Source organism: Bolinopsis microptera, chromosome 10 (assembly GCF_026151205.1).
Source record: "Bolinopsis microptera isolate Bmic1 chromosome 10, MBARI_Bmic_1.0, whole genome shotgun sequence".
In the NCBI taxonomy this organism is placed as follows: Eukaryota; Metazoa; Ctenophora; class Tentaculata; order Lobata; family Bolinopsidae; genus Bolinopsis; species Bolinopsis microptera.
In genome coordinates this window covers 12,289,663-12,314,810 of record NC_087081.1, presented here as the reverse complement: position 1 = coordinate 12,314,810, position 25,148 = coordinate 12,289,663, and the positions used below count along the sequence as shown (strand labels likewise).

At 38.1% G+C, this 25,148-nt stretch overlaps 3 protein-coding genes across 6 annotated transcripts in view; 1 reads left to right on the top strand and 2 right to left on the bottom strand.

Moving 5' to 3' along the window:
- LOC134822326 (protein Aster-A-like) overlaps positions 1-24,946 on the bottom strand; it is a 98,215-nt gene extending 73,269 nt beyond the window's left edge. For all 4 annotated transcript variants that reach the window (XM_063833320.1, XM_063833321.1, XM_063833324.1 and 1 more), the window contains exon 1: positions 24,923-24,946. The gene's annotated coding sequence lies outside the window, so the exon portion shown is untranslated. The remainder of the gene's footprint in view (positions 1-24,922) is intronic.
- Positions 56-7,085, top strand: LOC134821795 (translation initiation factor eIF2B subunit gamma-like). Its single transcript, XM_063832570.1, has 13 exons — positions 56-196; positions 338-446; positions 575-690; positions 883-1,049; positions 1,241-1,397; positions 2,058-2,137; positions 2,308-2,426; positions 2,750-2,871; positions 4,826-4,962; positions 5,332-5,403; positions 6,331-6,417; positions 6,551-6,677; positions 6,842-7,085. The coding sequence occupies exons 1-13, from the start codon at positions 163-165 to the stop codon at positions 6,988-6,990; spliced, it is 1,476 nt and encodes a 491-aa protein (XP_063688640.1). The 5' UTR covers positions 56-162; the 3' UTR covers positions 6,991-7,085.
- The window catches only part of LOC134822325 (putative RNA exonuclease pqe-1), a 36,104-nt gene continuing 19,294 nt past the window's right edge, over positions 8,339-25,148 (bottom strand). Inside the window, exons 2-12 of the mRNA XM_063833317.1 lie at positions 16,561-16,655; positions 13,902-16,300; positions 13,572-13,730; positions 13,191-13,333; positions 12,055-12,271; positions 11,733-11,863; positions 11,381-11,550; positions 10,079-10,256; positions 9,809-9,947; positions 9,502-9,613; positions 8,339-9,237 (exon numbers count right to left, since the gene is read on the bottom strand). Of these exons, the coding sequence (XP_063689387.1) occupies positions 9,149-9,237; positions 9,502-9,613; positions 9,809-9,947; positions 10,079-10,256; positions 11,381-11,550; positions 11,733-11,863; positions 12,055-12,271; positions 13,191-13,333; positions 13,572-13,730; positions 13,902-16,300; positions 16,561-16,645 (3,822 nt within the window). The 5' untranslated portion in view covers positions 16,646-16,655 and the 3' untranslated portion in view covers positions 8,339-9,148. The remainder of the gene's footprint in view (positions 9,238-9,501; positions 9,614-9,808; positions 9,948-10,078; positions 10,257-11,380; positions 11,551-11,732; positions 11,864-12,054; positions 12,272-13,190; positions 13,334-13,571; positions 13,731-13,901; positions 16,301-16,560; positions 16,656-25,148) is intronic.

Below are 25,148 nucleotides of genomic sequence, written 5' to 3'. Positions count from 1 at the left end.
ATTTATCGTTATTACATGCATTCAGCCACGATTCAAATAGTTGTATCTTAACAACAGGTGTGATACCTTAAATTTAGGTCGAATATTATGGCTTAAAGTGCAGTAAAAAAAGGTTGTTGATCTAGTAAATCATATCTCTTAGATAATATTAGGATACAAAGTATGCCACCAACTGTTCTATCACCTGGTTTAGATGGTAAGTTTTGTTTATACAATTAGTGAATTAATTAATAATATAATTTTTCCGCGTGTTTAGCGTATGCAATTAATTAAAATGCCTGTCCTAGATCTGCAATATTATTAATTATTATTGTAGTAACAATGTTCGTTACTTCAGATGATAAGTCCGACGGAGAGGAGACCACAGTGTCCGGACTCAGTTCCGGAAACTTCCGAGTAAGGAGGAGACGGTCTCCGGAGTTTACACCAGTCGTCATGGCAGCAGGGTGAGTGTAAAGTCACATGAGGACTGAGGAATAGTGTGACGTCACGTTAGGGAGAACATGACGTCACGTGAATAAGTGTTATTTTAACTGTATTTACATTATTAATACTGATATTAATAATTTTTCAGTTGTGGTTCGCAGATGTTCGAACTGTCCAGTGATACTCCAAAGTGCATGTTACCAGTTGCTAATACTCCTATGATATGGTTCTCAGTTAACTATCTCATCTCTCACAAGTTTGAAGGTACTAGATTAGTTTACAAATTGTTTACAAATAATTTAGATACATAGAACTTACATTATTATATATGTAATGTTCTAATTTCCATGCTAATCTATGATAATTAATCTTATACTTAAAAAATAAGATAAGACCTAGTAATGTTTTAAGAGACAATTGTAGTGAAGTTAGAAATAAATACTAATTAAATTTCAGAGATATTTGTAGTAGTGCGGCGTGCGGCTAAAGATAAGATAGAAGGATATCTAACGAGTTGTATCAGGAAGTTGGAGCAGGATGTTCATATTGAGTATGTGTGTATTGAGGATGATGCTGATCTTGGAACCGCTGACTCCCTCAGACTCGTAGCTCCTAAAACTAAGGTTTATAAAACAATGCATATTTAATTAATTATTTTAATTAATAAGTTATTTGTATCTGCTGATTGTTCCAAGTTGAAAATGAAAGGTATGCACGTTGTTATTTCAAGTAATGACAATCAAAGTGCATTTTCAAGTTGTGAGTTTTGTTATTTCAAGTAAGCGATGATAATTTAATTACTTAATTATTCCAGTCTGATTTGTTGGTGATAAGTAGTGATCTGATAACGAAAGTCTCCCTGTCTGAGCTGGCTAACGTGCACCGCGCTAACAACGCAGCGCTCACTGCGCTTATAGCGCCCCGCTACTCACCCCCTAGTGCTGATGGGAGGAGGAAACGCAACAAGAAAGGTTTCATTACTAGACACTGCGTTACTTTAATACTTACTTTTACACTTACTTTACTTTAATACTTACTTTTACACTTACTTTACTTTAATACTTACTTTTACACTTACTTTACTTTAATGCTTACTTTTACCCTTACTTAACTTTAATATAAGACACTTACTTTACATGACACATATTTATTAATTAATATTCTTGGAAAAATTACATTAGTCTGATACCACATACTTTAACACTTTTAATTAATGTGGTTCAGCCTGAATTTTATGTGAAAATTAATTTCGAGATAACAGTAGACCAAAAAAATAGGACTCGTGGGTGAGCTTTTGAAGCTTCGCGGACACAACTACACAAGCGCCCACCGATGGCCACGCCTATATTGGGCATATCTGTTTCCCAAAAATCGACTTAACATGAAATGAAATGAAATGAAATGAAATGAAATGAAATGAAATGAAATGAAATGAAATGAAATGAAATGAAATGAAATGAAATGAAATGAGGTATTTATATCCCGCTCATATGATTAACCAACAACACAAGGAAGGTGGTTAACCATGTCAAAGCGGCTGACTGTGAGTGATGTGAGCAAATGTGTAAAAGTGAACTAAAGTATAACTCAAGTATGCCCAACAACAAGCTAACAAGTGAACATTTTTTCAGATGATAGAGATTTTATTGGATTAGATCCTGAAGACGACAGAATCTTATACATTGCAAATGAGAAGGATATCGAAGAAGAGGTTAATTCCGTGTACTTGATAAACATTTAATGAACAAATAAGAAGTTATTATAAAACTTTGATGACTATATTATTAGAGTCATCATAACTAGTAAAGTTATGATCACTAGCAAAGTTAGTAATGTAATAGTGAATAATATACAGTAGTAATCTTATGTTATAATTGTCAGATCAGTATCAAGCGAGGACAGTTAGCGAGGTTCCCTCACATGCGGTTACACACTAACCTACTAGACTCACATTTATATTTAGTCAGCAGGACTACTCTCAACATCCTGGACAACCATCCGTTAGTTCATTTTAGTTAATTCATTTTAGTTAGTTCATTTTAGTTGATATACTAAAAAACAGCTTGTTAGTTCATTTTAGTTAGTTAAGTATACTGAAGAACAACCTGTTAGTTCATTTTAGTTAGTTAATATACTGAAGAACAACCTGTTAGTTCATTTTAGTTAATATACTGATGAACAACCTGTTAGTTCATTTAATTTAGTTTAGCCTGATAGTACAAACCATATGAAAACTGATTCTTTACTCTCTTTATTACTTTAAGAACAATTCTCCTTCCTAATGTATGGTATTAAAAAGTAATTAATTAATCATTCATTTTAGAGACGTATCAATGATGAGGTGTGAGTTATTACCTCTTCTAGTGAGAAAACAGATAAAACAGATTGTTAACACTAGTTACACTGTATTCGCAGATAGACTTTACTCTAAAAAACAGGATACAGGTAACTGGGGGCAAGAGTTTTAGCAAATAATCGATCATTACTAACTAATCAACTTATTAATTATTTACTATTTTAAAATAACTTTTATACTTTACGTTTTAGCGAGTTTCTTATTTTGTTTCTGAAAAATGCTCTACTAGATTTATAAGAGCTGCTATAAAAATAAAACGATCACAACTAGTCGGCAACCTAATGTTTCATGTATACTGTATAAGTCATAACGTGGTGGATTTTCTCAAAAAATTACCCTGGAGGATTGTCATCACTACCTACATTTTAAACTTGCTAAAATCAGCACGGCAACCTGTTGAAAACACAAAACAATTAACCAAAAAGTGACCTTATTTCTCTGCTATATTTAGCTCACAAATGGATTCGAAAATACACATTTTTAGCAAAATGTTTACTCAGGACTTAGATGTTTTGTAATTGTGTAATCAGTGTAGCTTGTGTTGCAAATATCGAGCTCTCTTATCTTTTGTAAATTTGCAATAAGTTCAGTTTGCTGCTACCGCGTAGTTTACCTTTGCGTGTGTACTTGTACATTACTATACAAGTAAAGTACACTATGGCGGTTGACCCAACTTTGACCCGATCCCAGGAGTTGATTAAGGAGTTCAACTATGATCAACAGGAAGATGTGGAAGGCTGTGTTGCACGCTGGTCCATTCAGTTAGAAAAAGACCTGCATATTGACTACCGTGAAATTGACTACGAAAGTCGTGAAAAGATCAAGACTAAGGATAAACTGACTCTGTCTGGCTGGATTGTGGATGCAGTGGACCTTGTTCGTCGGCGAGTAGTCAGATGTATCTCTTGAAGGAGATCATCGAGTGCTTCAAGACGGAAGCACTAGCAGACAAAGAAAAGGTGATCAGACTGCAGGGCCAGCTGCTGATGCAGAAGGACGAACAACTACAGTTGCTTAAGACGTCTGTTGAGGAGACAGTACAAACAACGGTGGAGTCTGGGATTCAGAACTATAGTGCAGCTGTTCAACAGAACAGTGCAAGTGGTACGGTCTGTAACAGTAAAATCCTGAAGAAGGTGATGAAGAGTGTGGCTGCAGAGGAGGACAGGAGCAAGAACCTGATCGTGTTTGGGCTGAAAGAAGAGGAGGAAGAACAGCTTCCAGCGCTAGTTACCGCAGTTTTGGAGGAGATCGGGGAGAAACCTCACTTCGAAGCGACTAGAGTCGGTTGGAAGAGGCCAGGTAGTACGGCTATCCGACCAGTCAAGATCACCGTCCCAAGCTCAACAGCGGTTCATCAGATTCTGATGAAAACAGGGAGACTGAGGGAGACGCACAAAGATGTATGGATATGTCCAGACAGATCCAGCGAAGAACGAGCAACAAGGAAGCATCTGGTCACTGACCTGAAGAAAAAGAGGGCTGAACAGACTCATCTCGACCACTACATCCGGTACGGGAAGGTATGTAGCCGTGATAAGAAGTCATCATGAGTTATTCATGTCTCTTGGACACTGATCAGTTGCAGTATATGAAGGAGTGATGATTATTTTAAGAATTTTCAGACGTTATCTGTATTTAAAAGACAACTATATATATTGAATATTTTATTATTTGATTGTTTCACACTTTTCATATTTCATAATTTTATTACTAGGTGGAGGTGATGTTATTGAGACTTTGGGCGGCCATAAAACTCCTGTTTTGAAAGTTGTCCTCTGTACTTGTTTCACTGACCCACACTTTATAGCATTTATACATTTCGGCCCATTTTATATGTTTGTTCGATTTGCTGTACATTTGTATATTTGCTATTTTGTAAAAGTTTCAAATCAAAAAAATCGAACATCGGAAGGGAAGGACAATAAACGTTAAAATCAAAATCGTAATTTCATACACAAAACTTGAGTTTCACCCACTAGATATTTAAACCAATAATACTTATGTTTATAAGCATGTTTATAAATCTATTTATAAACTCAGACGAGGACTGCAAGCACCCGGAGGAGTATTTCGAGGTACTAAGCGAGGTGGAGAGTGTGGGTTGTTACGTTCATAAAACACAAGACTTTACTGTGCGAGTCAACCAGCTGCACAACTACATTAAATATAACAAAGCTGTGAGTTTACATTCTTATTATTACCTTTTATTACAATTATTTCCTGTTTTTTACCTATCTATTACCTTAAAATAGTTTATAGATTTATAATGTATTTTGTTTGTTCACTGATGTTGTCAAGGTTGACGTATCCATAGGTAGCCTATATGTGTAGGTGGTCCTTTTAAGTTATATAACAAGTAATTTACTTTGACACCTCATCACCACCTCAATGTTTAGCAGAATTTATAAAATTGGTTAATTCTTTGACTTTTACATGACTATTATATTATTGTATAAATAGTTCGTATCATACAAATTTTTAAGAATTATTTAATTAAGAATATAAGCATTTTTTATTTTTTAGTAGCTAACCTTTCTTATCGACAGGTATCTGAAAATATGGACGATGTGATACCACAAAATGATATGACCACGTGTGACATAAGCAAAATGACACAGGTACTTATAAAATAGCAGCTTTACAGTTACACACACTACCGTAAGCAACAATAAACACTAAAGTTATGTTACTTGAACTCTCCTTTTCATATTGTATGCTGATACATTACATTGTTTCGGTAAAAACGACTGCGTAAACATGGCTTTAATCTGTTGTTGATCGTAATAACTAATCGATGATAACATCTGCATGATTAGATCTCGGAATAGAATAAATGTTGTTATTGTGCTGCTTTGCCTTCAATTCCTGTGAATACAAATAAAGGGTCTACTACTTAAATTCACGGCACACGCGTCGTTGTGATTATTGCGCGCGCGGTTGAAATGTCTAGCTTAACTTGACGTACATGACCTTCACGCGATAATTTTCTACATCAGTGTAGGATTATTAATGAACACACCCAAAGCAAGACGTGACCGATGACGCAACCAGTCGATTATTATATCATATATCGAGTGTTGCATGTCATAGTGCAGACACGATCTGGGAGGAGAATGTTTTATTGCTTTACAACTACTTAATGCAAAATACTAATCGGATAGAAATTGTAGCTTTGAGCTTTCCCATGTTGAGAATTTGTCAGTTGAGTTCAGAGTTTGTGAAGATGGTGACCGATTACAGTAAATATTTCGTGACTTAATCCACTCCGCCTCAGTTGTCGAGTCCACAACAGGGGTGAGCTATGATTTCACCCACTATTAGTATTGATCCCTTGGCGACTCTTAATTACTCTGTCCCACTTAAATACTTTGCAAATAGAAGAAACTTTATTTGTTGATGCAAAGAATGGCATTTCCACGCAACTGCGTGTACAAAATTTTTCGGGAAAATCATTAGACTTCGGGAAAATCATTAGACTTTAGCTTGAGCTAGCTAGCTCACCTCCCCTCCCCCATTTATTTAAAAGTAAATACCTACTTTTTCAGGTGGGCAAGTGTTCCCGAATAGGCAACTCTGTCAGGATAGCAGAGAAGTGCAGCTTTAAGAGGAGCTTTATTGGGAACAGGGTTGAAGTAAGTAATCAGATCACCATTTCAAAGATCACATATGCCTCCTTGACTTCTCAATTTTACTAGTTATTTATCCTGGCGAAATATATTAGATATTACGTATTTGTTGAAAATCTAGTTTTATTTTCTTCTGCAGATCGGACCACACTGTAAAATAGTGGACTCAGTGATAATGGACGATGTGAGAATAGAGGATAACGTGTCTCTGACTAATTGCGTGGTCTGTAAAGATGTTATAATAAGGAATAAATGTACACTCAAAGGTAAGTCAACCCATTTTTTACTATATCCCGTTTCTATCCCGGAGAAAATGTTTTGCTGAGAGAAAATCGAATATATTCCGGTTTTGCTATCAGATAACATCAAACACATTTTGGTCCAATCCATCTTTTTGAATGCCCACGAAATAATGACTCTAATGTTTCAGACAGCAGGGTATGTGACGGGTTTGAAGTGGCAGCAGAATCTGAGTTTGTGGGTGAAAGTCTCGTAACGGACTCAGCTCTTCCTAACATGATGACTTTCAGTATTTGTAACTGCGGGCACAGTTCAGATGCTGAGGACTTGTCGAAGTGAAGTGGATTCTTTTAACATGTTTTAACTTGGATGTTTAAAATGTGTGTTGTGCGCTTTAATTGATTGGGGTTTAATTTCTGTTTGACTCGAGAGAGATTGTTGTTTCAATGAACCGACTTAAGGGGTCGTTCACATATTACGTAATCAATATTTTAGCAATTTTTACCCCCCTCCCCCCTTCCGTAATCAACCGTAATCAAGACCCACCCCCCCCCCCCCCCCCGCCTGACATCAATATTACGTAATCATGGCCTGACCCCCCCTCCCCCCCTTGACTTTTTTCCTAGAAAACACTTTTCTCTACGTTTCATGCTACCCTGATCATGCTATCATGATGAGCCGAAATCATTGTTATGATATCCGGCCAAGCACCTTCTAAACTACTTACTATTACTTATATTATAGCCGGATATTCGATCAATTTCTAAATTTTATCACTATCAGAGTAAAATTGAGTGGAATTTGAATTAAAATATTGTCAAATTGTTATTATTCTGGTCTGTCTGGAGGGTAAAAAAGAAAATTTCGATTACGTAATCAACGGCCGAAACCCCCCCCCCCCCCTCCCCCGTAATCAACCGTAAGCATTCGGAAACCCCCCCCCCCCCCCATCCCCCTCGGCTGATTAGGTAATATGTGAACGACCCCTAACAAATTAACTTACTAGCGCGTAACTTGATATAACGTGTAGTTAGTGGCTAATTAGTAATTGAGTTTTGGTAGTTTCGCAACCGAACGACACATTCGTACCGCAACACCAATGATCAACCCCTGGCCCTGAACAATTCGAGTTAAACTAGCCTAGCTGTCACATGTTACCACGACAGTTGTCGGCTAATATTAATTATCTGGGACGCGTTTTATCCCTTTGTTATCGAAGGGGATCCGGACTGAGCGCGGGAAAATGTATCGGTTGAAATGAATATTATACCCTCAAGGTATAAGGCCTTTTCACTAGATAATTTAAAATTTAGTAGAGATCCAGAATAGAAGGACCAGGACTACGTTACAATCTGTGCCAGTCAAATCTACAACTATTCTACTGCGCAGTAATAAGTGCTAACAGCAAACAGTTTCTCCGACGAGACAGTACTGTGATTTTATCACAGATAACGACGCCGCGCGCTACGTTTACATCTGTATTTTCTCGAAAGTGTGTCCGCCCCACTCGTAGCTTGACCCGGATGGAGGACTGTACTCGACAAAAGGCCATGAAAAGCAGATGAACAGGCATTCGGATGCGTACCAAACCTCAGTCATAAATTTCATAATTATTGAACACAACGGTCTTGAAAAAGTTTTCATGCCATTCGCAAATCAAGCACTAGTGGAGATCATAACCTAGCTTCAGTAATGCTAAACACATTAGATTGTAAAAACCTTGATCATTAGCAAATTAACAATTACTATAAATTAGATTAAAATACAAAAACAATACCGTGACATGAAATCATTTTCGAACCGAAAAGGTCTACATCTCACAAATCGCACCACTACTCGATTTAAAAAACTCTTTCTTATTTCAAATAAAATGTAATGTAGCTCGATATGAAAAGTGATCTTCAGCAATATAAATTATAATCATTAATCTCAACAATATATTTAGATAAGATGATAATTATCAAGCCAACATTTGAGTCTTGAATATTGAATAACCTTGCTAGTTATTAGGGGCTTATATTTATTATATTATTAACTTAATTAACTGAATGGTCTTATGAACTGAATTAAAATCTTATTAATAAGAACTGTGGGCTATTGTCTGACAATGTTACTTTAAATTTCTTTCTCTACAATTTACATAATCTTATAAAGTTTTATTTATTAATATATGTCAAGTGAATATAATTAATATCGTTAAATAGGGTGAGCACGTGAGAGAATCGTGTATTTAATACTATAATTTCTATTATAACTGGGTTATAAACTTGAACTAAATAAATCTATATTTAAAGGTTAACAAAGAATTATCAGTCCTTATTTTCTATAACCTGAAAAGGTATTTATTGGTCTGCTCATAAAATGTGGAGTTATTATAAAACTGAGTTCTCCTCCAAAGTTGAACTGATATCCCAGTAAAAAAGAGTGTGTAGAGTTCAATACATTAGTCAAGTAGTGTTTTAAATAGAGTGGGGTAGTATAAAAAAGTTAGTTTATATCACAGTTTAACGTTGTCCGCTACTTTCAGTCTGTGTTTCATTAGATCCAGAGCTGCGAGCGCGTCTTCTGTGCTGTCGTGACCTCCTTCTGTAATTAGGGGCAATTAATTACTGACTAATCATTATACTGATAAATTATTAACTGCAGATATTAATGCTATGCTATGTCGTCTGCAAATTCCACATCGGTGATAATCTTTAACAAACAATAAACAAACTACAACTTAATTAATTAATAAGCACACAATTCATAGATTGATATTTAATACCTAAAGAACTGCTAATCAAAACACGCGACGTATTATAATAGTGGTCGACAATAAAAGATAAGATAAAAGATAAGAGAACGAACCGTCAGATTGAATGATTCTGCCAAGTGTTTCTGCAGAAAGCACTGCTAGTCCCCTTTTGTAAACACCATCAAAATATACCACTGACGTATCCACAACATTCTTGTGTATCAGCTGTAATTACGCTATATTACATATCTGTTACCATGGTTATTTATAATACTAAGCCATCAAGTTATAATAAAGAGATCAACATGTGACAGCGGACACGTGATCATCATGGCGACACGTGACTGTAAGATGACAACAGGTGATACACGTGACTAACTTGGCAGCGCGTGACACGATACTGTAACATAAAACACCTACCTTTAGTGCATGAAGGTCGCTCTCCAAGCTGTGACCAACAATAAAACAGTCCCAGGAAATGAGACGGCTAACTGCACGCTGCGCGTCTTGTAGCGTGTGCTCTACATTCTCCAGATCTGAGGCTTTAATACCAGAGAACCTGATAAGAAAACTTGTCAATTACTGAATATAACACTTCTAAAACTACATTATATAAACTAATTTTAGAATTACAAATGCTCCTTGTAATAACGGGAGTGTATTAAAAAATGCCGTTTAACTAAAACCGACCGGGTGTTATAATCCAGAACTTTGCGGGGAGGTTTGATGAGCATATCGAGGGCAGTGTCCCCGTTTAGATCCACGACAGTGACACGCGTCAGCTCCACTCCCCCTGCCGTGTAACACATCTCACAATCTAGACCCCAAACGCTTGGTGTTACTTCGCGGCGCTTCGTCTTTACATAGCCTGGGAGTTTATCATTAGCTTATCATAATCAAGTGCTAAAATAATAGATTACCTTACTCGGGATTATTACGACGGGTTTATTAACGACCGGTTAAAATATGGTTCGGGAAAAATATGGCGAAATTGCTCAAACCCACCACATTTTCCCGGTCGCCATTTTACCGGTGTCCAACCTTTCAATTTTAGATTCAAAAATGTTGTCTCAGATGTAAATTTCCTTATTAGAGATAAGCAGGTTCAGAAATTTTCGCATTGCTAAAACTTGTGAAACAAGTCGAATTATCAATAATTGTTGAAAGTAGACTCTAGCAAATTCGTTGTTTTGAATTAGCATTACATGTTTACGTGTATCAAATAACCATTATGACTCAATTTGTAGAAAATCTTCGAAAGAATGCATCGTTCACATTGTTTAGAATTATGAATAAATGACTGATGAAACTGATTCATGTTATTGACCGTTTTAATTAATTCGAGTTTTAATTTAACTGTTACTTTTACTTTGAGTCCTATTTCATTATGTAGAGATAGTCAATACCTAAGAAATTAAAAATTGGCCTATTTAAATCAACTTTGACAATAATGATATATGACAAGAATTGGGCAAAAAGGTGAATTTTTTGCAATTTTAGCCAAATGAAGTCGAAAAACCTACAACAAGTGTCCCAATAGTCTTCTTTAGTGAATATAAGACAACCATTAAAATATGAGCACCAATACCCCTTGGGAACCCTAAAAGCTGAGTCGGCGGGTTTATTAACGACCGGTGAAAATGTGGTTCGGGAAAAATATGGCGAAATTACCCTAAACCCGCCACTTTATCCCGGTCATAATAATCCCGAGTAAGGTAATAGAAACGACTTGAAGAGGATCGGACACACCAAAACCGCTTCTGATTAACATATTGTTTTTGTCTGTTATATATACCAGGCCAAATCATAAACTGTTTTTGTGTATCAGTATGTCCCCTTAAATAGTATAGGGGGGGGGGGGGGTCATGACTACCTCCTTAAATAGACTCCTGAGCTTTTGTCACCTGGTTAACTTACTACCGATTACTAAGTAACCAAGGTAACTACTGATTACTAAGTAACCAATCACCAAGGTAAGTACTGATAACTCACCTCTCCAGTCTCTATGTAAGAATGCAATGTCGTACACGTGACCCTTGCCCACCGAGCACCCAGTACTCCCATCCTGCGCGTCACAACAGTCGTATATCCTACTCCTCTCCATCTCTCCTTTAAACCCACGTGACTTGCGCGTCCTCAGCTTACCGTTGTGGTGCAGACATCTGGGGTTGTTGTGACACATTTAATATCGAGTAGCATTTTAAGAGTAAATTGAACGAAATTTTCAAACATTATTCCGAAATTTGTTAATAGCTCCACCAGTAAAAAATCCCGTTATACTAGTTTAAATTAAATTAAAATCAAAAGTGTTATTCAAAATGATATTTTGAAAGTTTGAGCTGACCTCTCGGGAATAGTATACTCGCCGTCGTCCTCCAGCTGAAACAGTGTACTACACCTCACACAGTGTAATCCATCAAGTACAACTGGTTTATATTCGTAGTACCCAGGGTACGAGTACTTCTTCATATCCTCCTGAGGTAATTAAATTGATTAAATTATCAAATAATTCGATAATTGATAGTAAAGTGAGATCAAGGTGGTTTACTCTACATAATATAACGTTTGCAGTAGATCAGTCAAATTTAAATTCTAGTAAAAAATCTCATAATATAAAGAAAAAATATATAGTTTATTGAATATCATTGTAGTCAGTAGTCACTCACCTTAGATATCTTGTACTTGGCGATGGCTTGATGGAACTTGAGTTGTTTAGCAATATGCACAGTATTCTTACTGGTGGTCAGAGTTTTACTCTCACTAGCTCCACCGTTAGAGTGGGCTGCCTTCAGCTCTCTGATCTTCTTAACCTCATTACTACACAGGTTCACATAGAGAGGTTTTGTTTTACATCGCTCTAAACACGATCTCTCCGCTTTTAAACTGACGGGATATATTTTAGTCACACGTGCAATATATAGTTTGTTATTTTGAAATGATTTGCACCCTAATTAAAATATATTAGCTGCTACCGCACAGCTACATTTTTTCCTTTTCACCCTTTTGAAAAAAGGCAATAGTGAAAGGTTACGAATGGAGGTTTTGGCAGAAAAACGTGGATTTTGGAGATCGCGTTAGGCGGGTCTGAATATGGTGTCGTTCCGTATGTTACCAAGCAACGAAAAAGTTGGGTGCGCGCGAGGATTGCTTGCGGAGATGTGATGTATAGATAGCCTGTGATCAATGAATGCGCGGCGCGACTACGTGTTTTAATGTGTATGATGTAATGTATAATATCACTATTAGGTAATACGCCCAATTTGTACGTGGCACGCGTAGTGTATTGATGTGTACACGAGTATAGCTTACCTTTGCTCACAATTTCTTGAATTACAGATATAATAATACTAGTTAATACTAGATAATAATACTAGATAATACTAGTTAAGTTCTACGGCAATTGAACTGAATTTCTGCAAGTGTTTCCCGTATTTGATGCATAATTTATCAATATAATTATCATGAAGATTGAAGTGAGCTGATTGGAGCTTATACTTAAATGTATAGTAAATGTGAAATGGAAATCTAGCGTCCGCCAAAACGAAACAACGGGCGCAATTCTTGTTTATTTCAAAATGATTTTTACCTAATTAAAATATTAGCTCCTAATAAATTATCTTGCTATATTACCACACAGCTACATTTGCGCTACAAGCACACTAAAAATATCAGCATAACTTTTTGTTAGGGACTGACCAGAAGTATTAAGGTATTAGCCAATGTTTACTCAAAAATATGATACATAATTATTCTATCTATCAAAAGCAAAAACTCACACAAGGTTAAAAACAACAAAACTAACCCGTGATCGAAACACTTCTGTTTCTTATTGGGCCACACCTTCAGGTACTCAGTTATAAAGTAGTCTAGTCGTGTCTGTCTGATAGCTACGGGAACATGTGACCTCTCTTTTATGTCCAGACGTGGTCCCCCAGGGTGTTTTACCTGATACACGTGACCATAGTTACATGTCACGTGACCATAGTTACATGTCACGTGACCATAGTTACATATCACGTGACCGTAGTTATTGGTTACATATACAAATTGTAACCTTGGTAACATTAAGTTTATTTATAAAACTTTTACAGCAACAATGTTACTATAGTGACACTCTAAAACAAATATAGTTATGATTGATTTATTAATTAGAATTCTTGATGCGATAAAAAAAAAAGCTTACTTTATTTTCCAGAGATTTTGCAACGATTTCCCGTTTTTTAGCGTGAGTATCTGTCGGTTTGTGAGCAACTCTCTTTCCCCGGTTCTTTCTGCCAAGGTTGCCATAGCGATGAGGATCTTCATCAGGGGGAGGGGTGGGTGGATCAAAGTGGGACAAATCCTGAAAGTAAAATTATGAGGGAGTGCAAATAGGCAAGTATCAAGTAGGCAAATCTTTAATTAAAATTGAGATCTCGAATTTTCGGGTTTGAGGAGAAGATTTCATCACATATCCGACGAAATTATTCGTTGAATAGATAAATAAATTCGCAATGAAAATATGTTATCTCACCTCTTTTTTATATTTAGACATCAGGGGATTATTAGCTCCATAGAAAGTTTTCCGATTATCCACTTCTTTATTTTTACACATTCGATCATCATACTTTTCAGTTATCTGCATCTTTCTTTGAGCAATTTTACGTTGGTGAGGGATTATTTGGTCGGACCTCACATTTGCACTAGCTCCAGGTTTAAGCTTGTGTTTTCTCTTTAGCTTGTTTTCTCCCTCCCTTCCATGTTTTCGATGTTCCTTCTCCTTCCTGTGAGTCCTCTCCTTTTCCTTGTGTTCAACTCTATCTCTGCTGCCAGAATCTGGATCTTTCTTTCGTTTTAATTTACAGGAGGGTTGAGATTCTATCAGGATAGTGTGATTAGGAATGCTTTTTCTTGAAGAGTGCTTATCATGTTTTGATGCATCTTTGTGGGATGAATTTTTAGAACTACTTCTTTTAGACTGTAGTTTTCGTTCTTTACGTTCCTCAGAAGATTCGATAGGCTTAACTTTAGTTGTATTTTCACGACTGTGAAGTGGGGAGGACAACCTTTTGCGCTTTCGCTTTGGCAAAACTTCGGAGTCAGAGTTATTGGATTCAGGAGAAGTCTCAGTGTCGGCTTCTTCAGTGGGCTCACTTTTTACTGAGACATCAGAATTTATCGTGTAGTCAGAGTCAGATTGGTCACTCTTTGATGTACCCTCAGAACCACTAACTTCTGAGTCACTATCACTTGAGCTACTTGATGCACTAGAGCTTGAAGATTCTTTTGATTGCATCCACTGTTTTTCGAATATCTTTGCCTTAAGTAGCTTTATTTCCTCCAGTTTTTGTTGCCTTTGCAATTTCCTTTCTTCTGTCTCCTCCTCAACATCAGATTCCTCACCTGACTTAATGGATTTTTGTGGAGTGACTATGCTCGATTCTCTGCTGTCACTTTCATCTGCGCTGTTTTTTTGAGACACGAAACTTTTTGCAGGTGAATCTTCAATCAATTTTGTCCTCTTACTCCTTGAATTTTCTAGTTCATCCTTGAAATTACCTGACTTTTTAGAAGAACTTGGAGCGGTCTCAATAAACAATTTCTTGCGAGTCTGATCTTCTAAATCTTTTTTAAATGCTGCCTCAATGATTACATCTTCTTCATCTTTGATGATTTCAATGATTTCAGGAGACGCTTTTTTCTTCTGGAATGTTCTTCTGACTTTGACTGGAGAGAGATCACTTTTTCCAAAAACAGCATCATCTCTTGTTATATTTATTTCTTTGTTGGACAGCATATTATTAATCGGAAGCTTATTAGGACGATTTTTAACCTCAACTACTTTAACCTCAACTACTTCATCTATCTCCTGTATAGATTCATCAGCATCTGATGGTTCATCATTTTCAGGTAATTGAGGGATTTCATCCTCATCAGAGAGAGGGATTTCATCATCTTCTGATAAGAGGGTTTCATCATCATTATCTGAGAGGGTGCTGCTTTCTTCAATCTCTAAACTAGCATTTGCACTTTCTTGCGAAGAGTTTAAGGCTTGCTTTTTATCATAAACATCAACTGTTTTTGAGAAAGGCTTGTCGATAGGCTTGAATGGCTGATATTCAAATGTGTCATTAAAGTTAGCTTTACTAGGACTTGTTGCTGTGGGAGTTGAATTGTTGTATGGGTCATAAAAATTTAAGGATGAATTCAGGATTAAGTCTGCTTGATCATTTTTCTTTGGAGAAACTGTTTTGCTCCCAGAGACAGTAGAAGTTATTCCAACACCAGGACGGTATACCAACCCTTCAGCTCTTTTTCCTTGACTACTATCATCATACTGAGGAAATTCATTGACATTGTTAGACTCGAAATCATTAGTGGGTGACCCATCTCCACTCTTTTCAGAACCAGAAGAAAAATGAGAGTCCTGCTCAGATGCAGGCTTCTTTACACCAGACAACTTCTCAAATAAAGAAGGTTTATCTCCAGACTTCTTTTGACGTTCAACTTTCTCTCTGTCACTTCCATGTGATCCTTTCATCTCATGATTCCTAACATTTGAGGAAGCGATGTGATTTTTAATTTGGGGCATCTTCTCTTTGCCAGATGTGGGCCTTTCGTTTCTATACTTATTTTCATCAACATTTGGTGGAACAAACTGTTTCCTAGGTGACCTGGAGCGAGGTTTTGAAGCTGATCCAGAATGAACATTTGGTGCAGTAAACTTTTCAAACAGATTATTGGGCTTTGCTTCCTTCCCTGGAGATTTGTAAGACTTACAGCCACGAATTAGCTGCTTGTAATCAACTGTAACTTTGGGCTCTGCGGGTGAGTTTTGAGGTGCATAGCTAGGTAGTTTTCTGTTTCCCGACGAAGAAGCTAACAGAAGAGCCTTTGGTCGAGGATCTTTCTTAGGTTCTGAGTTTACTGGACCTAAGGTAATGATATTTCAATGATTAAAATAGTTGAAGTCAATGATATTATTGATGACAAATGAGTGCAGATATGGTAATATTTTGTATAGTACAACCTTACAGCGTTACAGTAACAACGATCAGCTGCAATTAACAATAACCAATTTATTGGTTATTGTTAATTGCAGCTGATCGTTGTTACTGTAACGCTGTAAGGTGCAAAGAATAAGAAATGTAACTTATACACTGTTTATTCTAAATTGAACTAATATAACTTACTGTGTTTGAATGGACAATGGGGGCGGTTGCATCTTTGATCATTAGGGCATGTCACATTGCTGAAAAGTCCTGCACCCTTGAACATATGCCAGTTGCTAATGGTAATAAGGCTTTAGTTACAACAATGTAATAACAACAGTAAAGAGTTAAGTGAATTTCATGGCTCAAACCCGCCATCGTTTTCTATCTTAATATTGAATCGGAAGTCCATGGCTCAAACCCGCCATCAGTGGCGTAACGACCGCCCCCGCTACCCTTGCTAGCAGGGGGGGCGGCATTTTTTTGGATTGTAGGTCTGATTTCACGGAAAAAGCGCCTTATCGGTGTCAAATTTAGCGTTCGTTTGACGTGAAAAAAATATTTGGGGTACCATTTTTGCTTCAGGGGGCGGCAAAAAAATGTAGGGGGCGCCAAAAAAGTACCCAACCTTATTGTTTATAAGGAACACAAGATTTTAGGGGCGTAAAATTTTTTTGCGGGAGAAAAATTTCGGCGAGCGAAGCGAGCCGGCTACGGATAGGGGTGGCAAATTTCAATCATTTGTGGAATTAACATTAGGTTGGGAGGGAGTGAAATTACAAATAAAATCTGCAAAATCTAAAAATTAATTTCAGAGTTCGGACAAATACTACATTACAGTCCGCCCTGAAGAATGTATATATTCACTATTTCATCGCATATTATCCTCAATAACTCACTTTGTGCAAGGGTAAAGATAATAATGAACGACAATCCCGTCCTGTATGTAATTATACAGGATGCTAAGACTCAGCTCTAAACTAATTACAATACTACAAATCTATTACATTTATTGAGGACCCCTTATGGGACATCATACCTCATTAGAATGTAAACAATAATTGCAGATTATTGTATGTTGTATGACTTAAGTTATGCAGAATACACAAGTGTTTTCTTGTTCCTTACTCACTCATCTCAGTAGTCACCTCAGCTCATACCTAAACGGTGAGTTTCACAGCCGAGATTGAGAATTTCACCGTCATTGTCATCCATCCAAACTTCGAAAAAATTTTTGTCATCACTGCTGGCAATCCCTATCACAGTTTGCTGGTGCCCATACCCTTTCAGGTGTTGTATCACGTTGCGACCCCCACGGTCACCTTTATCGTCCTGACGATACAGGGGGAGCCGCGCACTTCGTGCGCGGCGGGTCATACAATGTATGACAATTCAGGTGTTGTTGGGAAATCGATCTCGAAACGAAACAAAACGTAAAGAAAAGACAAAAGACAATCAAACGATGTCCAAAGAGAACAAAATAGTTTTGTTTTACTTATCCTACTCAACTCAACAACAGGAAAACCAGTTATTTTTTGCTGTGTTTTGGACATTAATAAGGACAGTCACTCAGCAAAATTAGTTATTATAAAGTTTTGCCAAGTGCTGCTTGTTTCAAGAGGTCGTTTTTAAAGCTCTTTTTGGAAAGTTAAGCCAGTTCAATAAAGTTTAACGCTCCATTACCTTCCTGGCTGGTACTGACATTAATCAAGTCAGATATCATAGAACTGTAACAGCTTAAAGCCTAGCTAGTTTTACAAAAGCTTTGGGCTGTAACAGTTTCACTTGTCTAGGTTCCTTGTGACGGGACACAAAGCTGTTTAAGAAAAACAAAATGTTAAATATATAGGATACAAGGATACAAGGATACAAGGATACAAGGATACAAAAGTGATAATTATTTTATTGAATTCACAATAGTTATAATTCTGAAATAATTTAAGGTTACACAATTCTAGTTATTTACAAATGTGTAGGGATAAAATAGAAATGTTTTATAATACTATTTTTGAGGTCCTATAGCATTATGCATTGGCCAGTATTTGAGTGGAAATCTGGGCTCTTATAGTAGGCTGTAAAATTTTCGTTCACAGAGAGAATTGAATGGATTGCTCTTGCTGTGGCAGTAAATTTTGTAGGGTCTAGTGTTTTATCGGATAGCAAACCGGCTAGGTCAGTAATATTTTTGGGATGGAAGTTAAATTTTTCTCTAACTGAGGAGTAGAGTAAACAGTCAGTTAGAACATGAATTTCGTCCTCAATAGGCTTAAGCCCCTTGCTGAAAAAGCAAAAAGTGCACCATCGATGTTCTCTTGGTACTAGGGGGGTTTCGTAACGGCCCCTCTCAATGTAAAGATTGTGGCAGCTAATACGAAACCTTGTTAAGCTTTTCCGAGCATCGGGGATCTTAACCACTCCTAAGTATGTTTCTGGTTCAAAATCATGTTTAATTTGATTGTAGAATTCTAATTTAGGTGAGGATGCCTTGGCAGATTTCCAGGTATCCACAAATTCTTCCCTCATGTTGTGACTGAATTGGGTAGAGAGCTTGGATTTTGAAGAGGATGAGTGGGGGAAGTTATATTTGGTGAGAAGATTAGAGATGTTGGTGTACCAAGGAAGGCCCAGCATAATCTGCTCGTGAAATGCAGCGGAGAGAAGTTCATTTTCAGTGCTTTCAAGACGACTATAGAAATCTATTGCAAGTTTGCAGGCTTCAAAGAAGAGGGGGTGGCGCCCACTTTCACCCCAGCAGCCTATATTTGATGCTTTTGAATGGACAGACAAGGACCACTTGATAAACTTAAGGTGGAATCTTTCATAGTGGTCTTGTGAGATGTACCTGAGAGTATGCTGGGGGTTGGCTTTGCTATCAGTTTTGGAGAGGTATCTCATGGTTTTTGAGTGAGGACATAAGATTTGGCAGCCATAGAGCAGTATCGGTTTTATTAGAGAGTCAAATAGAATGTTTAGGGAACGGTGAGAGAGGGCATCTTTGACGATATTGCCTTTGAGGCCATAGAGAGCACGGAGAGCCTTGGCCCTCAGTTCAGTATTTGCTGCTGTAAAAGATCCATTTCTGTGGAATATAATGCCAAGATAGCAGTATTTTTCGGTGTGTTGGATGGGCTGGCCTCCCAAAATGAATGTTTCATAGGATTGTTTTCTTTTAGGAGGGCAGAATATGAGAATCTTGGTTTTTTTAATGTTTACTTCCAGGCCCATAGAGTTACAGAGTCGAATAGGATGTTTATATTGTCTTGCAAGGCCTTGGGACTTAGGGCAAGTAGGACAAGATCGTCAGCCCAGAGCAGATGTGATATTAGGACGTCAGCTAGAATAGGATAATCACCAACAGATTTCAGGAGAGATGACAAGTCGTTGATATAGATTTTAAAAAGGTCCGGTGATAGGGGGTGTCCCTGCTCTGTTCCTTTTCCAATGTCAATATTAGGGGACAAGAGTTTGGAGATTTTTATATGAGCTATTGAGTTTCTATACATATCACTTAGGCAATTGAAGAAGTTTCCAGTTATTCCAAGGCATGTGATTTTGTGCAGAAGGAGGTCCCTACATACAGTGTCAAAGGCCTTTCTTAGATCAACAAAGCATGCATAGAGGCGAGCTTTCTTAACCTTGGTATATTTGTCAATGACTGTCTTAAGGGTAAAAACGTGGTCATTTGTTTGAGCACCCTTCGAGAACCCTAGTTGTTCTTTTGGGTCAGGGCAGTAGAGCTTTTTGAAGTGCAGGAGACGCTCAAGTAAGATGCTAGAAAATAGTTTACCCATACAGCTACCAACAGCTATTGCTCTGTAGTTGTCCGGGCTGAAAGGGTTGCCAGACTTGTAAATAGGAGTAATGATGCTGGTGTGCCATGGATAGTAACCAGAGACCAGTGAGTGGTTGAAGTTTTTGAGGATGGCTTTGAGACAAAGCGGAGTTACGCTCTGAAGCATCTCGTTGGATATCAAGTCGTTTGAGCAACTTTTACCTTTTTTGAGATTTTTGATGGCAGAGGTCACTTCAGATTCTGACATGAGCTTATTTAGGATATCCAGATCTGGTGGTTCAGGGTAATGTTTGTGATTGTGGTGAGTGAGATCTGGCTCCTGGTCTGGTTTTTTATAAAGGGATGCAAAGAAGTCATGGAAGCTAGCTAAATCAAATTTGTCAAGTAAGGGGCTAGTGTCATGTTCTTGTTTAAGCCGTTTAAATTTTTTCCAGTCGAGTATGTGACCTTCTTCTATAGCTTCATTTAACTTCTTAAGGAAAGCTACTTTCTTACTGTTTACAAAATTGCTATGCTTGTTGCGTTGCTTAAAGTATTCTCGTCTGAGGATACTGTTACAGTGCTTACTACCAAGCCGGTTTGCTAGCCTATTTAGGTTCCGCCGCGAGGAGTTGACTTGTGGGTCGAACCATTTCTTTTGGGGCAGAATTTTTGGGAGGCTTTTTCACTTTTAAGGCTATATCAGCAGCACTGTAGTGAATGGGAGGTGTTGCTATCCCACTTATAGCCACAAGGAAAGTTAGAAAAGTCTGGGAGCTGGAAGTTTGCGACAAATGGTTCAAATGTAGTGAGTTTCAAGACTAATGGACAATGATCAGAATATGATGTAAACTCTTTTACTTGGAGAGAGTTTACATGATCTCTTGCCCATGAGGTGATTATAAAATAGTCAACCACACTGCTTCCATTGTATTTGTGACAGGTCATTTTTCCAGTGGTGTCCCCAAGGGTACGACCATTAAGAATTTTGAGTTGGTTATTGATAACCATGTCAAGAAAGTGTTGGCAGTGGGGTTCAGATATTGTAAGGTCAGAATTATTTCTTGGTTCTTCTATGTCGTGCTCGAGTCCAATGTCGTTATAGATGTCATGGATGGCAGGTGCATTACAGGAAAGGATATAGTCTGGGAGTTTTCCAGTTCTTGCATTTGCATCGCCACACATAATAACTTCTCCCTTTTGACGTAGTCTGATACAGATAGAGTCAAGAGCAGAGAAGGTATTAGCAGTATAATCTGGATTCTTCTTGACATAGGACGAGTATACAGGGCTGATATAATAACATACCAAAAATAGGTCAAAATCAAGTTTAAAAAAGTTCTTGTCCAGTTTAGCAACAATAATGTCATCAGATTCATTACAAAGCACACTAGAGACACCTTTTCTTAGGCCATTTTCAGCAAGAATGCAGACCCCTCCTGAGCGTGAATTTTTGCGGTTGCTATTAAAAGAGAGGTATCCTTCAATCTTAACTTGCTTCTTTGTTTCTTGGAGACAAAGAATGTTAGCTTGTTTGAGGATTGACAAAAATTCGCTATTTTCAAATTTGTTAGACCCGTCTCCTGTGCTGTCCTGGATGTTCCAGGACATCACAGCGACTTGGATCGTGATACTTGTTTTTTCTTGAATTTTAGGGTTAATCTAACGCTCTGAAGGGGGCTGCTTTCTAGGGGATCTCATACCAAAGGCACGGTATAGGCCAAGTTTAATATTCAAACAAAGTTTTTTCAAACCATACTCTGAGACATGGAGTTGGTCCTCCTTCAACGGGTTAGGAGAGTCTTGGGATGACTCAGCAGCAGAGATGGCACGGGAAAAGTTTCCAGTATTGTTTACAGTATATAGGCGGCGGTAAAAGTCACTTAACCCTCTTTTAGCTGAGACAAATTGTGTTATTTCTGAGACAAATTGGTTGGTAAGTTCACTGATTAATCCAGGGGTTGGGGTGGGTAGGGAGATGACAACCTTTGCGCTGGAGCTCGAGAGGAGTTTATCGATGACTGATTTTGCATCCTCAATTGCTTTATTAACAGAGCAGGTTCTGTATCTGTAGTCATTGACTCCAAGCTGGAGAATGTAACAGTCGACCTCTGGCTGTTTAATGACATCTCTCATACAGTGGTCTTTTATCATGTCAGTATAAGAGCCTACTTTCATTTTTTCCACCTTGAACCCAGAGGAAAATGACTCAGGTAGAAAGTTGTTCATCTGGGAGTCATGTAGGAGTAGGACCTTTTTTGGTTTTCGCGTTTGTCTACTAGGGCTGTGGGTTGGGTGGTTCTGGTTTTGAGGATGAGGCGATGGCTTTTTTCTTGATGGGTTGGTGCGGTCATTAAGCTGGAGAGACTGTAGGCAGGCCTTAGAGTCATCTACTTTGTTCTTAATTGCAGTGACATCTGCTTCGAAGGCTTTAAGGGAGGTGGCAGTTTCATGTTGTTTTTCGTTTATGCTGCTCATTATATCCTCTAACTTTTCAAGTCTCTTGTCCATAGTGATGAGTTCATTAGACAGGTTAGGGGGGCTGGCACTAACTTTTTGATTGGAATTACTGTCAGAACATAAGACAAGTGTTTGGAGGGTGCTATGTTGTAGACTTATTTTGGATTGTAGATCAATAACAGAGTTTTCCAAAGTTTGGAGGGAATGGGTAACGCATTCGGGCTCAGCTGAGACTACTGGAGGCTCAGCAAGAAGCCTGCTCCGGCGTTTGTGACATGCTTTCGCAACTTTCTTCAGTCTTTTCTTACAATCCAGAGGGGTTCCAGAGTTTGTGCTGCCATGGCGAGAAAGTTCGCTTTTCACGGTTTTGTCTTTCATTAGATCAATGGCTTCAAGCATGGCATCTATGCTGAGAGGCAATGTATCACTATCAGAGACTGATGCTTTGCTGCTGGTTATGGAAGGAGAACTACTGGCCACTGGAGACCCAACTGAGCTGGTGTCAACTTGTGAGAAGCTAGACAGAGACAAGGAGGATCTACGTCTGTTGTGCAGAGGTAGCGATGGTGAGCCTGAGACTCCAGGGGTCTTGGGGGCAAGTATAGGAGTGATAGAAATATCTTTCAGGGGTGTAGATAAGGCACTTCGGTTTCTTAGGAAAGTGGAGCTGCAGGTCCTGTAGGTCACAGAGGTACGTGAATTAGTGATCACATTATCTTTGGGTATTTGATGCGTATACTTCTTTTGGAAATCAGTACCATGCATTACAAGAACTGAACCCTTGTCGAGTTTGACTGTGATGGCATTTCCAGGGTTCTTAGCCTCTCTGATGAGCATGCAGCGCTGTTGGCCAAGTGACAGAGTAACGACAGGTTTTGAGAGGTCGACCTCTGGCTCGTTGTCACTGTGCTCACCACAGGAATCACGTCCAGTTCTATACTGGTTGATCAAAAAGCAGTCAGAGGAGCAATCAATGTTGTTGGGTGTGAAGAGGTTTTCGGCCATGTTCTGATATGCTGCAATAAGGCGAGGACATTGGGAGACAGAATTAGCTTTCATTACGATTCCTGAGAACGCATAGTCTACGGGTCCAAACCATGACGAGAGTCTTGGAAGTGCAAGTGGCGCCTGAGACTGCCTGTGGATTGTGTTGTACTGTTTAAGGATGCCAGTATTTTCGATTTCAGAGGAAAATTGGTCACACAGTTGGCTTGCAAACACATCCTGAAAGAGACTGATTCTACAACCAGAGTCAGGATTGCTAAGCACATAGCATCTGGGCGTCGTGATGGTGATAGGTTTCGTAAAGTCAATAACATTTCCATCCAGGGGAAAGGAGTTGTTTCTCGATCTCGTTGATCGAGAATTATCTTCAGTAAGAGTTCTGTCTTGCATGAAGAATAGATGGTAGGGAGCACATAATGAGATGGGGGCCAGGGCACCATCAAACCAACCAACAGCCTGAAAATAAGATAATGAGAGTAACACAGTTTTGACAGGGGTGAGTGATATCAGGTAGAGAGGTAAAGTTAAACAAAATCATTTTCAAAATAAGATAAAAAAGGAACACAAGGTCTAATTACATGAAAGTTTGTGATGTGATTTGGAGAGATGTTGGTGCTTGGTGGAATAGGGGAGGGAGGGGAAGGGAGCGGGGTGGACTGCTATGGCCCAATGTAGAGATATAGAGGTTATTTAGTAAGTCAATAGCAGGTTGGGTGTGGGATTTGAGTACAATTTATAGAGCAAGGGGAGGCGGGGGTAAGGAAAAGTTTGTATATAAAAGATACAGTATTATATATATATTATTAAGGCCTTGGTGGCCCAGTGGCGTGGAGCAGAGCCAGTAATCGCAAGGTTGCTGGATCGATACCCGCCATCGGCAAAACCAACCTTGATGATTTGAGCCATACTGATGAGTCCTAATAGGACGAAACACTGTGTCTATGGGTATTATATATATATATAGAATATATTGATATATAGGATAGAATATATATACATGTACACAGTATAATACCACAACACTACTATATAAAATACCTCTATTCAAGGATGTCCATGCAGTCCAGAGTACCCGCAACAGGTAAAAGGAGGGAGGGGTAGGGCTAGGCTAGGGTAGGGTAGGGTAGTGAAGGAGAGAGTGTTTGTGTCATTGTGATGGAGATGCAGTGCAGATGTGACATGAATCTAAAGAACTCATCTTATTTTCAAGGCTGATAGCCAGTCTTCTGATGCCACTGGCCCCCAGAGCTCACATGCACCCCGTTACCAAGTCGTTTACAGCTGCATATCTTGTTGCGGGTACTCTAGACTTCCATGGTACATCCTCAAATTATTTGTTATATAGTAGTGTTGAAAGTATTAAAAAAACACAATTTTTATTTACCACAAAACAATCAATACATGTTATTTTATTTTAATACTTTCAACACTACTATTATATAACAAATAATTTGAGCATCAATAAGAAGTTGTTACTTTGAAACGTCGTTTATCCTAACAGTGCAGTATCATTTGTCGCAAGAAATCAGAATAATCAGAAACTATTTGGAAC